This window comes from Cyprinodon tularosa, unplaced genomic scaffold (assembly GCF_016077235.1).
Source record: "Cyprinodon tularosa strain WSP-4 unplaced genomic scaffold, ASM1607723v1 ctg700, whole genome shotgun sequence".
Lineage (NCBI taxonomy): Eukaryota > Metazoa > Chordata > Actinopteri > Cyprinodontiformes > Cyprinodontidae > Cyprinodon > Cyprinodon tularosa.
The window spans coordinates 377,351-391,497 of record NW_024039453.1 but is presented as its reverse complement, the minus strand read 5'-3'; the positions used below and the strand labels follow the sequence as shown (position 1 = coordinate 391,497).

At 38.0% G+C, this 14,147-nt stretch overlaps 1 protein-coding gene across 2 annotated transcripts in view; it reads right to left on the bottom strand.

Moving 5' to 3' along the window:
* Positions 1 to 14,147, bottom strand: part of LOC119772188 (SLIT-ROBO Rho GTPase-activating protein 3-like) — a 57,658-nt gene that overhangs the window by 37,368 nt on the left and 6,143 nt on the right. For both annotated transcript variants that reach the window (XM_038268518.1, XM_038268519.1), the window contains exon 2: positions 5,244 to 5,439. In XM_038268518.1, the coding sequence (XP_038124446.1) occupies positions 5,244 to 5,439 (196 nt within the window). The remainder of the gene's footprint in view (positions 1 to 5,243; positions 5,440 to 14,147) is intronic.

Below are 14,147 nucleotides of genomic sequence, written 5' to 3'. Positions count from 1 at the left end.
AGCTCTCCTTTCAAACTGAGCTGTTGTTTGATCCTGGACATGCCTTTGAGATCAATGAAAATGTTTGCCTGTCACCTGCTTGAGTTTTAGGATGTCTTTTCGCATTTAGGCCTCCACCTGAGCTGTTTAAGGAAAATAATAAAGAGGTTTTCCACTCAACATTAAAAGAAATATACCTGCTTTACAGCATAGTCCCTGCATTAAAGAGACAGAAAACTATGTTCAGCTACTTTTTACAGACAATGCAAAACACAAACTGAATTTCTAATTGTTAAACATGATAAACATGCTGCGCTTTGCAAAACTATTTATACTCTTTGTTTTTTACCCTTTAATATATTTTATTGGGCTAACAGACCAGAAAAATAGCGAGGGTAGTCACTGCATAACCATGGGTGGAGCTAAACCAACATTATTGCACAAAGCATTGGTGACATTACAAAAAAGACATAATTCTGGTTAATTATGAGGACTTTCATGAGCTAATGCACTTCATGGAGCCTCTCCATAATTCCTCTGTGAGAACAAAATTAACCACCCATCCAGGAGGAGAATGTCCTGCAAGTCAATGATTCAATGCAATCAACTGGTTTTCCTTTACTTTTAACCAGTCCGACTGTATTGTCTCTATTAAGTTCATTGAGATGACACGTGCTGTGAACTGGAGCTATATAAATAAATAGAATATGATTTAGAAGAACGACAAACAGCACAGTGTCACTCCTACCACTAATTGTTGGCTCGCCTTAAAAACAGAGACCTACAGTATATCAAAGTTACCCCATCTTTAATAGCTTTACATTCCTGTTAGTGGTTCACATTTTTTCTTCTATTCATCATATCCTTTTATTTATAATCTCACAAATATGTCTAATAATATGCGATAAAACTTTTTTGTTTATTCAGTCTGTATTTAATATATCTGGCAAGAAAAGCTGTTGCTGCAAATATAGTGATAATAATTTGCTCACCCAAGTCCATACTTTTCTAAAAAAAAAAGAAAAAAAAAAGAAGTTTTTGCATCTGGGATTAAATGTGAAAAGGCTTAGGAGATATGAAATACTTAATGGATATAAAGACATTGTCCCTTATCAATAATAAATGTGGTTAAAAATAAATGTATCCTGTTAAATATGTATAAAAACGCACCTTTTCGCGACGCACCAAACGCAATGCAGATCGGCTGTCCCAACAGTGGGATCATCATAGCTTTCTTTTCATACCAAAAATAAAAATAGAGGGTTAATATATGACTAACAGAGCTACTTTTAATTGTAGTTGTAATAATAAATTTGTTGTCTATGCGTCCATCCATCCATGTCCTGAAGAGCTGGTGTTTGGCTGTTTAATCCAAGAATTATTATTTTTTAATTAACAAGCTTAAGTCAAAATTTATGTAGGCAGTGTCTCCCAAATATTTTCTTGGTTTTCAAGAATGGCTCATTTTCACTGTTTTTTTGTTTGTTTTTTTTCTTTTTACTGTTATAACAATAGTGAAAGCTTTGTGTCACATTGATGCTTTTTAAATAAAATCTTATATGCAAGTGTGAAAGTGCATTGACATCCAATGCTGACTGAGTGCAGGGTTAGCTTATCTTTATAAAAAAACTTCTGGGTCATAAGAAAAACAGTAGTTATAGAAAAACATTTCTTTTTATCAGGTAGACTGACGGGGGGAAGGTTGTCATTTGCTAAAAGACTAATAAATAAATAATAAAACAATATAAATAATTCCCTAAAATAAATAATATGTTTCCAAAGTATCAGTTTCTGCAAGAAAAAAAATTACTTTGATGCAGTTTTAACTGCATTATCTTTACAGCATCTAAAATAACATTTAAAAGACGGGTAGGGAGCAGTCATTGTTGTGTGAAGCAGTCACACCAGTAGCCCTGAGTTCATATGTGATGATATAGAAAATATAAAATACATATCACCAATTTCTGACTTTTCCTGGAAGATGGCTGGGAGTTAAGGTGATGTGAGCTGAAAAATCCATAAATGTGTTCAAAGAAACAGAAATTGTCCACATGCTTAGAAGTTCAACATGTTTTAAATATGGATCAGAAAATTAATATTATCATTTCTTTTTGGGGGTGGGATTGGGGGTACAGTTTTCTATTGGTTCCTAGAAGGGGCTTACGCACACACAGTTTAAAACTCCTGAAACATCTAAATTTAACTCTTTTTTTTATTGTATTGTAATACATTTGGTATTTGGCATTAGTTAATACTGGGAGAAAGAGAGCAGTTGACAATGCAATTTCCTTTACGATCAATAAAGTTGCTATCTATCCTTTTTTATTTTTCATTTTACTCTTCTGGTAATTTACCATTAGATCAATAAACTGAATGAAAAAAATTCAGAACAGAAGTGAAAGTGGGTTATTAATTAAACCAACCAGACCTTCCAGTTTCTTCTACAAACAAAAGTAGCTTTTGACAGTCAGTTATAATGGTGATCATTTTTTGTGTGGGCAAAATGGGACAGTGGGGGGTGTAGCGAGAAGTTTCTACAGGAGTGTCACTCTAAGGGAATGCTCCGTTAATTAACGTTCTAATAACGGGAGCTCTCAGCCACAATTACACTTTGGGCCCAAATGACAGAGGAGAGACTGCATGATGGCATTAAAAAGAGTTTCCCTTTATAAATTGTTTGTAAGAGCCAGCCAATTACCACATATAGCTTAGCATATGAATGTGTTATAACAACTGAACTAGGGCTGCAACTATTTGCGCTGTCAATCCCGGCGCATGCGCGCTTCATTTGCAGTCTGGACGCTGAGGGTAAACTCCTCACTAAAATCCTGCGGCACTGACTGCCGCGCTGAGAGGGATTCCTGTGGGAGAGGGAGAAATGGGTTGGGATGGGGGAGGCGCCCCACGGCAGAGTAGGAACGATACATGCTTTGACGTTAAGGAAAGCATCAGATGAGCTACCTGAGAAACTAACGTTACGTTTCCCCACTTTAAAACCAAACAATCATGGTGGTTCCGTGCCATGTTAATTTGTTTTGACAAGAGTTGCATGTTACGACTTTTTTCACTTTACAAAGCGCAGGCTATTTTAATTATTGTGATCAATTTGCGCCGTCAATCCCGGCACATGCGCGCTTCATTTGCAGTCTGGACGCTGAGGGTAAAAATCCTGCTGCTCTGACTGCAGCGCTGAGAGGGACTCCTGCGGGAGCGGGGGGAGGCGCCCCACGGCAGAGTAGGAATGATACATGCTTTCACGTAAGAGTCTCAAAAGCCGCCAGTGACACCGTAAAAAGTCGCCAGATTTGTCGCTAGTCGCTTTTTTGAAAAATAGTCACTGGAGGGGTCTGAAAAGTCGCTGAGTTGGCAACACTGCCCCTCAGCGCTGGCTCGCTCTGCCGTATTTTTTCTTCTTCTCCCGCTTCAGTCAAGTGGATGTGATGACGGCGGCGGCGGATGACGCATTAATCGCGCGACACAACTAATCGATGATGAAATTCGTTGCCAACGCTTTTAAAAGTCGATTTTTATCGATTTTATCGATTCGTTGTTGCAGCCCTAAACTGAACATTAATACTGAATGTGATACTGCTAATCTGATACTACTCAATATATTAGCAGCAACATAGAACAAAATATTATTGGACAGAAATCACATTTTGTAATCATAAGACTGACATTTTCAATCAATGTAAAGTCTCTGATGTGAAGCTCCATCTGTTATTCATATGAGTCCCATTTGAGAGGGGGAAAACATGACACCCTGTTTTTTGAGACTTGAACAAAGTTGCCCATTTTTTTGATACCATGGCTAAAAGTCTGACAATTTTTAAAAAAGATTTTAAAAAGCTTTAAATGTTTTAAGCCTCTTACATCCTAAGGTCCATTTCAGAAAACCAAGATTAGAGATTCAGCTGGGGTTTTTATGGATATCCTGGCTTAATTAATTAAGTCTCAACTCTGTTTTACAAAAGCATTAATACATACGTTAATGATTTATTCTGTGGAACTAAACTGCTCTAAAACAGTCTAATAGACAGACTTAGGTAATCCTGGTGCGTCACCGTTCATTCACACAGGCTCCTTCATCCATGCATCCTCAGTTCTGTCATAAAATGAAGCTTTTTTTGCCAGCGTCGTACTTTATTTCCTAGGGACTTTGTTGAACTGCAGCATGACACAGAGGTCCCCTCCATCAACCATCAGATATAAAGATTTAGTCTATTTGAGACGGATGATGGAGCAACATCTGTCAGTATCTAAAAACCTGACATGGAGAAAGTAAAGCCGATCAGCTAAATCGGAAATCAATACATTTTGTTATAAACATCTCTTTATACATGACTATTAGAATTTACTCTGCCGATATGATACACATAGCATATTTCCATCCCTTATTAGCTAGTCAGCCGTTGATCGTTTCTCTTCATTGAAAATATTCATATAAAACGTGCAGAAGAAAACCTGTTATTTTAAAATTTATCACACAGCCTTCCTTGATCCATGTTTTCAGCTCCTCAGAAAATGTTTTGCCTAGAAGTAAGGCTGGATAATATGTCCAAAACAATACAATATCATTTCATTGTTGATATAAACAAAATGAAAGATAGACTGCCAAGAATGCCCACATTTGCCTGTACAAAAATTATATTTTGACATGTTTAATACTTCTACCACCCCTACCTTGAAGTCACATTAATGTTACTGTTATACAGTCATATTAATGCCAAGTTATTCTCAATACCAAAATTGAAGTGATCAGTATCTGGACCTAGACTGTCAGAGTGTATTGTAGGCTAGTCAAAGCCTTGTCTCCAGCATGCTGCTGGGTGTCTTTGCTGCATAACGAATAATCAACAATACACCAGAAAAAGCTTAACTTAGGAAAATTAGCAATATATCACCCTATTTCAGTACCATTACATTTGTAAATGCTGTATAAATTGAAAATTTGAACATTTAGGATTTTATTGTGAAGATTTTAAAACATGTAAATGAAAATATAGCCAAACAGAATAAAAGAAGGGGGGCTGGAGGGGTTGGTAAAGAGTCTGACCTAGTTGGAAGAAACACAGCAGCCTGGGGCAACAAGGCTTCTTGGCCCTGGATTCATTTCAGGTCATTTCCTTAGCTTTTGTCCCTCCTCCCTCTCCACATTTTATTCCCCCTCTGTTTTCCATTGGGTCTGCAGTCACGGAGATCAGCATGGCACATATGTAACATTTGTTTATCCGGCATTTCTCTTAAAAAAAAAAAAAACTAACTTGAAATGCTGATGTTCTCTTGAGCTGCGAATCTTGGAGGAGTAGCGCTCAGCTAGTTTATCTAGCCCTCGAGAGTACTCTAGCTGGAGTTCAGCCTTTCGACGGAAGAAATCCTGCAAGTCCTGCAGCAGCTGAAGCCTGGACTCTGACTGCTGTTCCAGACATCGGAACTGTTCCACCAGCTGGTTACGTATTTCTGCATAAGAAAGCAAAATAAAACACAATTAGCTGAATAAACAGAGACGATCTACGTGTATTTCACCATCAGCATAAACAGGCCCACCCCGTACCAAACAAGGAGGATGTAAAAGGCATGTGAGGGCACACTTAACCCAAAAGTTACACTACAAAACAGAACAAAGTCACCATAACCAGAAAAAGCTAACATGTCAGAATTCATTAGCCTGCCAGCTTTGCATGCAAGTGTGTGGGGGTAATGAGAAGGGGATAGAACAAGAGTGTCTGTTTGCCATGGCTGCACACGTGCATACAGCATGAGATGCATGTCTGATGATTGCAGCAGACAGCACGTAAAATATAGGTCAGCTTCGCAAACTGTATTGTGCTGAGCGAGCCTTCAGAGGACTTTGGCAGAAAGACACAAACTGCAAGCATTTGTTTTATTTCATGATTTTACTGGTCTCTCTTTGTTAAAGGCTCGAAAACTTAGCTGTAAAATCAGTTCAAAATACATTTTCTAAGCAAAACATTTTAAGTACAATTTAGTAATTTCATATTAACATTACATTAACACCTAAGTACTACCCACATTAAAAATAAAAAAGCCCTGCATATTTTTGTAAATCAAACTGGATGTTAACCAGTTGATGGACAGTGTCAGAAGACAAGCCTGCCTTGTTGTTTTTAACAGTTCAATACGACAGCTACTAAAGACCTCCAGAGTCCCTCCTGATTAGCCTGTGGGTAATTGTGGGGAACTGCATATTCTTCCACCAATGCTCAAAGAAAACCTAGCATGGCCTGCAGGACTGATATGTTTTATACAGGTTGTATCAGTCTGGCAAATGCTGGTAATGCTGGATTTCAAAGCAGGGACTGACAGGGTCAGCGTCATCAGGTTAAAACAAACCAGATAACTACGTATGTGACCAGATAACTATGTATTTGCTCCATTTTTGTAATTTTGTAGTCCGTGTAACACGTCCAGTCATAGTCAAGCCATAAAAAAAAAAAAATTGATATAGGTTAACTGCAGAGATGCACCATCCAATACCCAGGTCAGATATCAGCTTCGATATTGACTAAGAAGGTGGAATGGCTATCAGATAAATTATGCCGATTTTGATCCAGTAGTTTTTTTTATTAATATATACTGCATTACAGTTACAGTGTTCTAGGCACTTCAACTCCATGTTTGAAGCACCAGTTACAGTAGATCATCACACAAAGCAGCAAGTGTGATGTATATCTGTTTATATGTTACCAATTTAAGCAATGCTTATTTCAAGCCTGATGTCTTCACTACATGTCAAGGCATATGGTTAATTCATTCAACAATAAGATCGGTTTCAGGTATCTGTCTATATGGTCAGGTATCTGTCTATATGGTCAGTCCAGCTCTATTTGGACAGGATAATAAAAAAAACTAGAAAATTTGAAAACACATAATAGAGATTTGTATGCTTCTATTATGGCATCTTCAGAATTTGAGAAATATGTTTACTTTGTTCAAACCCAAAGTACAATAATCTATACTGAATTTTTAAAACACAAATTTTGATTAAAAATTGTTTGTAATGAAAATCTACAAGCAACTACTTTTCCACATCGAACTATTGCTATATTTTAAGATGAATCCCCTTACATGTTGACCTCCAAGCTGGATGAAAACAGCCTAGCTTTGTTTTGTTTTGTTTTTTATATTGTAGATTACTAAAGATTCCTTTATGAAAGATTACAAGCATGCACACAATTGCTGCTTTGACAATAAATCCATGTTAATGTATGAATGGAAACGAGAGCTCAAAAGAAGAGAGGCCTTAATTCAAAATTCTTCATGCCATTTTCTGAATGCAGAGGAAAGTGTCTTAAAAAGAATTACTCCCCCAATACCTTTGAGGAAAATTGTGAATGACTGAGCAAAGACATAGACAAATAAAGTAAACATATAATCCCCTGATATGAAGAGAAAAGGAGATGTGCCCCTTTTGGTCCCCACAGTTGCCTAGTTGCCTGGTTACATGGCTCTGGAGGTATTTCAGTGAGAGCAGGCCAGTTCCCTGCTCCAACAGTCACAGCAGTCAGTCTGTTTAGCATAATGGCCAAGGACAGGGGCAACTTACTCTGCTTCAGACTATGCAACAAACAGCGTTTGATGATTAATGGGACAGTGATAAAGTCAAAAACATTAAGGACCGTTAATGTACTCTTGAATTGAAATAGACCACTGAGTAACACTATTTGTTGGCCTTTATGTTTTAAGTGGTTATTATTCCCACAGTGGTAGCAAGCAAACATAATAAGCAAACATCTTGAAGAGCATAAATATAACTGATTTAATTACATAAATTTAGAAGGAAGACCAGATGCACATTTGCTATTTGCATTTCCTCTCCTGTGTGAGAGTTACTTTTAGATCTTAAAGTGTTACTAGCAACAGAGCACTACGTTTAATGAATGATTCAAGCCTTTGCGGGGTAATGCATAATTACACATAGTCTTGCAAGGAATTTAAGAAATGGGACTAAGAAAAATTTTCCTCTCTCTTGCTGAGAGCAATAAAATGTCATGTAACATGTCATACCAGTTTCTTTGCCTGGGAACAGAGTGTGCTCCACACACAAAGAATGATGGAAATCCACAAATGGGATTTTTGACAATTGATGCAATTCCTTTTCCTATGCAGGCTGGTCAAAATACTATATACTGATATTAACTGCTTTCTGTAGCTCTCCAATTATATATTAATGACTCTTAAATAAAAGAATGGCCATATAAATAGAGCCTGTTCCCATAAGTAGAAAAACCACTGGTGGGCAGAGATAGGCGTGATATGTCTGTACTGAATTGTTTCTCTCAAATATGTCTGTAAGTCAACACATATTCTGAAGAAATGTCAAATAAGGAAATTTCTCGATTGTTTGAAATGTAAAGTAATTGATCAGTGGTACACTTTTAGATTAAAGACTTTCAGGTAAAACTACATTTTAAGGCCAATTTGTTGGGGGCATCTTACTTATGACTTGTAACCCAAGGTAGTGAATTTGCCAATCACATGGCAACAACTCTATATATTAAGGCATCTAGATGAGAAAAGAAAACAAAAAAACTATTGGAGTTGATACCATGTACTAAATTTTGGTACATGGTATCAACTGGTTTCAGAGTCCAATGGTCTTGTATGATGGTATAACATGGTCTGAGTATTCCAGAAACTGCTAATCTACTGGAATTTTCTCACAAAACTTACCCAAACTGTTCCTGGAAATAAATAATATTCAATGAGTGGTGGTTGCCTTGTTGATTCAAAGTTAAATGGCCAGACTGGTTTCAGAACACCAAAAAGCAACAATAGCTTAACACCGTAGCTGCTGGGCCACAGCAGCAGAAAACCATAGGTGCCCGCTAAAAAACAGAATCCAAAAAAAATAAATAAATAAATAAATCGCATTAAAAGATAAGATCACATTTTGCCTGAAAATGGTGCCTAACATTTAAAATAATAATTTCAGATGCAACAATAAGATGAAAGTGTCAGAATCTGGTGACATAATATGAAAGCAGTGGTCTTACTCTCTTTTATAAATGGCTTTAGCTAGTGCTGCAGTGGTGTAGATAACTCCCTGACACACTTTCAGCCCCCCGAGTACCAGGGTGAATGTTGTTTGAATGTTTTTCCAGACATCATCCAGTAGGGGACTCATTACAGTATAAACCCCCCTACATCAACCAAGTACTCCTGCTCTGTTGCAACACACCATATTCAAATGATTGCATTACCTCCTGAGCAGCGATCAAGACTGTGAATCCCTCATCAATATGTCAGGTGTATGGTAGCAAGAATGCATCTAGCATGCAGAACATGAATATTGAAAGAGCAGGGTTGGGAACCCTGCAATGGAGCAAATTTAAAATGAAATGGAACGAGACACTCCCTTTTTGAATGTGCAGCCATCAAATCTGCTGCAACTGCAAAAAGCCATCGTGTCAGAATGAACAGAATTGTGAGGAATACTTTCTCACACCCTGTTCAATCGATACCAAGAAGAATAGGACATTTTTGAATGCAAAAGGACAAAAAAGGGTTTAAGCTAGGAGTACCTAATAAGCTGGTCGTTTAAAGAAAATTTTGCAGAGAATTATTTCTCTTCTTTAACTGCATGTGCCATGCAATATGCAAATTGATGGCAAGCAATTGCAAAACCACATCAGCGTCAAGTTAATATGTAATTTAACACCACCTAAGTTGTTGAAATAGATATAATTACATTTTGAAAGGAATTTATATGTTAAAAGGTATTCCCCTCCTAAAATGTTAGAAGGTTGACCTGCCATGTTTTTACTCTTAACAGCCAGAAACACACTTTCACCAAACAAACAGCAGCAATGCTTTTGGTTGTTACCCTCCAATCTCTGGCAGATAGTCAAATGAAATAAGGGAAAGCAGTGGTCACGGTTTCATCTCAGCTTTGCCAGCTAGGCGTGGGCTTTATAACAGTTAGAGCACCAGATATCATGCAGAGAGGAGCTGCCGTCACCGCGGTTACAAAGTCAAAGTAGCCAAGCACAGTTATTAGTAAGCACAGTCTGTAGCAGTGACTGAGACTGTTGTTAGTTATGCATGGCTAGTCACAACGAACCTAACCCAGGATGACACATTGACATAATTTGGTCCAAACAAGGCTGTGTTATATGAGCACTTGTCTGCTGAATGAAGTAATGACTATGGTATTCATTTATAGTTGGTTTGATTAAGTTCACATAGCTTGCTCCCTCTCACTCCTAAAAAATGCTTTTAACAAAAAACTCCATTGCTCTTGGTGAAATCACACATGGAAATGTAATATTTACAGGTACAACACTAAGCGATTTTCTCCTTGGATTTTGTTACGCTGTGCTCTGAGCCTTTCACTGTCACCAAAGCAACAAATTACAGTCTTAAGCATTGGTGTTACCAAGAAACATACAAAAATATTAATGTAAATATCAAGGATCAACTATAACACTTAAGGCCAGCATCTGTAAAAGCATTTTTTTGTTTTATGATGAATTCTGAGTAGAAGAGCTTGTCTGCTCTGTCTAAAAAAGAAGAATCTCCCAAAAAATAGCCACCCACCTGGCAAATATAATATAAGTATAGGCTTGATGATTAATCATACAATTCTAAGACTGTTTGAGATGGGCACCATCCTCCCCTGACCCTGACAGATAAGATGCAGAAGATGGATGGACAGACAGATGGATGGACGTTTATAGCACAAAGTTGTATTCTCATTCATTCTCTCATTTTGTTATTCCTCAAAATGTTACATTATGTACAGCAGTCCTAAAATGATGCTTCCCCTATTTAATTAATCAAAGCCAACATCTTGGAGTACTAAAACAAATAGAATACACAAGGCTTGTGTCTGATTGATGTGCTGTGTAATCGGCAGCTGAGCTTTACTCTAGTCCAGAGTCAGCGCATAAATAAAGTCCAAGTAGCACCAAACCAATCCAAGCCCCTTTAGAAAATTAGCTTAAGATGTCAGCTTAAAAGCTTTTCCTGAAACTGAGACGAGAGATTGAGCTTTGATAGCTCTCTCATAGCAGTAGAGATGAGTGCCGACCAATCTCTGTGTGAGAGTGAAGACAGTGTAGGAATGAAAGCGTGACAAAGAGAAATTTCACCACACCTCTGACTTCAAATGCTCATCATGCCTTCAAGTCTTGACACACTTTAACAATCCTCTGTCATTTTAGCTGTTCAGTGGTTAGGTCTCTCACTTAAGCCTGCCTTTATACCAACTGCATGCTTAGTGCGTTGAGTGTGCATCTGAGCCTTTCTGGCTTTAATGTTACATAACTAGAGTATAAACATATCTCAGCCTTATCATATTGATCTCATACCCAAAAAAATCATGTATCACAGAATCATAAGTGCTCAATGTGTCTGAAGTATAGCACAAATATTTAAAGGGGTCTTAGAATGCAAAACCAAGTTCCCATTGTCATAGATGAATAACGATAGCTTAGTGGGTGAAATGGACATACAGAGAAGGTCAAACACCATCGACACCCCCTTTCTCTGCAAATCTCACAATTCTAAACTTCCACCATTAAATGGGCAAATCCAAACAAAGCCCCAAGTTGACATATGAAGCAGATGAAGTGTTGCTCCATCCCCCGCTGGCTCAATGCCCCCGTCGCCAGCATTCCCGGACCAGCCCTGGAGCTGATGGCTTGATTTTTAGGTATTAAAAGCAGGACATGTCCAGGAAAAGGAGGGCGTCTGGTCACCCTACCATATCAACAACCTCTATGTTTCAGTGAGTGAGTGCTTGTTGCTATGATGCGTCTTTGCTCAGCAACTTCGCTCGTTGTAAACCAACCAATCAGCGCACCGCTCATCTAAATATTCATTAGCATACCATAAAAGGAAGAAAATCTGTCGTTTCACTCTAGGGCTTCTAACCAGGCTTGCATTAGGGCTCATAGAGCAGCAAATATGCCATTTTCAGACCAACCAACGTTACACACCCTATTCAGAGACCTTAAGGACCAGCACCAAATACCATATATAATCATTCTATGACCCCTTTAAATTCTGTTCATTTATTATGATTACTGCATGTGAAGGGCCTCAAATCACAAGTAGTGTTTGGTACCCGGTACCTGGCTGTGCAGTATTGGCCGATACTGTTATCCTCTGTTTGAAATTGATGTGTGTGTGTATGTGTGTGTGTGTGTATATATATGAAGAACTGCATACTACTTGTATGTAATTCATTTGCCATCTTGGCTTTGTCAAGCTGCTGCCTACCTTTGTGAAGCAGGAAAAAGACTAATACAAAGTTAATCCAGTAGAACTTTATTTTGCCTACCGGCAATAGGTTACAATAATTGAATAAACTTTTGCTCTCAAAATGGTATCGGTACCCTGCCTGATACTGGTATCGGTGCAACACTGTTCCCCTCCATAACATGATCATAATTACTCTTTATTTGCAAAAAATTAAAGGAGGGGAACCATATATTTCAGCTTACTGAAATAATCTGTTCCCCTCCTTTAATTTTTGCAAATAAAGAGTTAATTTGACCAAATCCACATGATTTGTTGTTGATGGTGAGAGGAATAAGCACAGTTAAAAACCTGCAGGTACATTTACTTCTTCCCATGTTATGGAGGGGAACAGATTATTTCAGTCAACTGAATCATCCATTCCTGCCTCTCCTCCTCCCATATCTTTGGGAAATAAAGAGCAACTGTTTCCAATTTCTCTAAAATTGATATGTGTGATATGTTATACTAGAAATGTCCTTAATCCAGTAATATTTTATATTTTACATTAAAAGGGGATTAACCAGAAATTCTAATTTGCGTGCCTGGCTATCAGCCAGTTTCCATCCTCTTATATCAGCAATGAAAAATTTAAAATACACTACGTGTTGGAAATCTGTTTGGTAACTGACGTATATTTCTGTCAGGCTGAAGGGACAAAATTTGGAGAAATACAGATTCTCTTGGCGTTTAAAAAAACAACACAAAACATCTTAAGAAGAACCTTGTTAATGTATTTATTTTACTAATTTGTAAAAAGAGCAACTGATTAAACTGTATGTTACAAAGTTGACATGATTATATGAGCTGTTTTCACCGAAAAATGATCAGGAGTGCCTTGAAACTGGTCAGATCCGACTCTCTGGCTGCAATACACGCTCCCGACACAGGGGGAACATTTTCACAGGGAAACAGAATTTCGCACAAGACCGGCATCATTCAGTTTGCTTTTCAGAGACCTCAAGCTGATGTGTACACCATGTAAACATGACATCATGTCTACGATTACAGCGTACGAGTGACCCTCATTAAAATAATGTATGCACTGCTGCAGCATATCTGGTTCTTCCGTCTGTTCTGTACCATTTAAAAACTCCAAGGACCGACCACAGGAAAAACAAAACCGCGTTAAACTGCTCATATGAGTGCCGCAGAACGGGCAAAACGCAACTTGATTAGCTTCCATCTTGGGTCATCATGAACGCTCCGGTTATCACTTCCGGGTAAGCTTCGAAGACAGTCCCTCCCTTTCCGTCGGATTTTGTCAGTTGTGAAAGTGTTTTCTGAAATGTAAATTTGTTTTATGATTTATAAAAGTGTTTCGTTTGTTGTAATTTTGTTCTCATAAAATGTAAATTTGTTTCATGATTTGTAAAAGTGCTTTGTTTGTTGTAATTTTGTTTTCTGAAATGTAAAATTGTTTTATGATTTGTAAAAGTGTTTCAGATTTTGTATTGTTGGTTTGCACTTCCCAGCCACCGTACCTGCGCTATATTTCGAAAAATCTAACTTTTTTTTTCCCCAAACCCATTACATTGCCTCTGATATTGACCAATTGGCTAAATCAGATATTGGATGAAAGATGTGGGGGAGATTCACAAAGAGTGGACTGCAGCTGGAGTGAGTGCTTCAAGAACCACCACACACAGACGTATGAAAGACATGGGTTTCTGCTGTCGCATTCCTTGTGTCAAGCCACTCTTGAACCACAGACAGCGTCAGAAGCGTCTAAAGAGAAACAGGACTGGACTGCTGGTGAGTGGTCCAAAGTCATGTTCTCTGATGAAAGTAAATTTTGCATTTCCTTTGGAAATCAAGGTCCCAGAGTCTGGAGGAAAAGAAGAGAGGCACTTCATCCACGTTGCTTGAAGTCCAGTGTAAAGTTTCCACAGTCAGTGATGGTT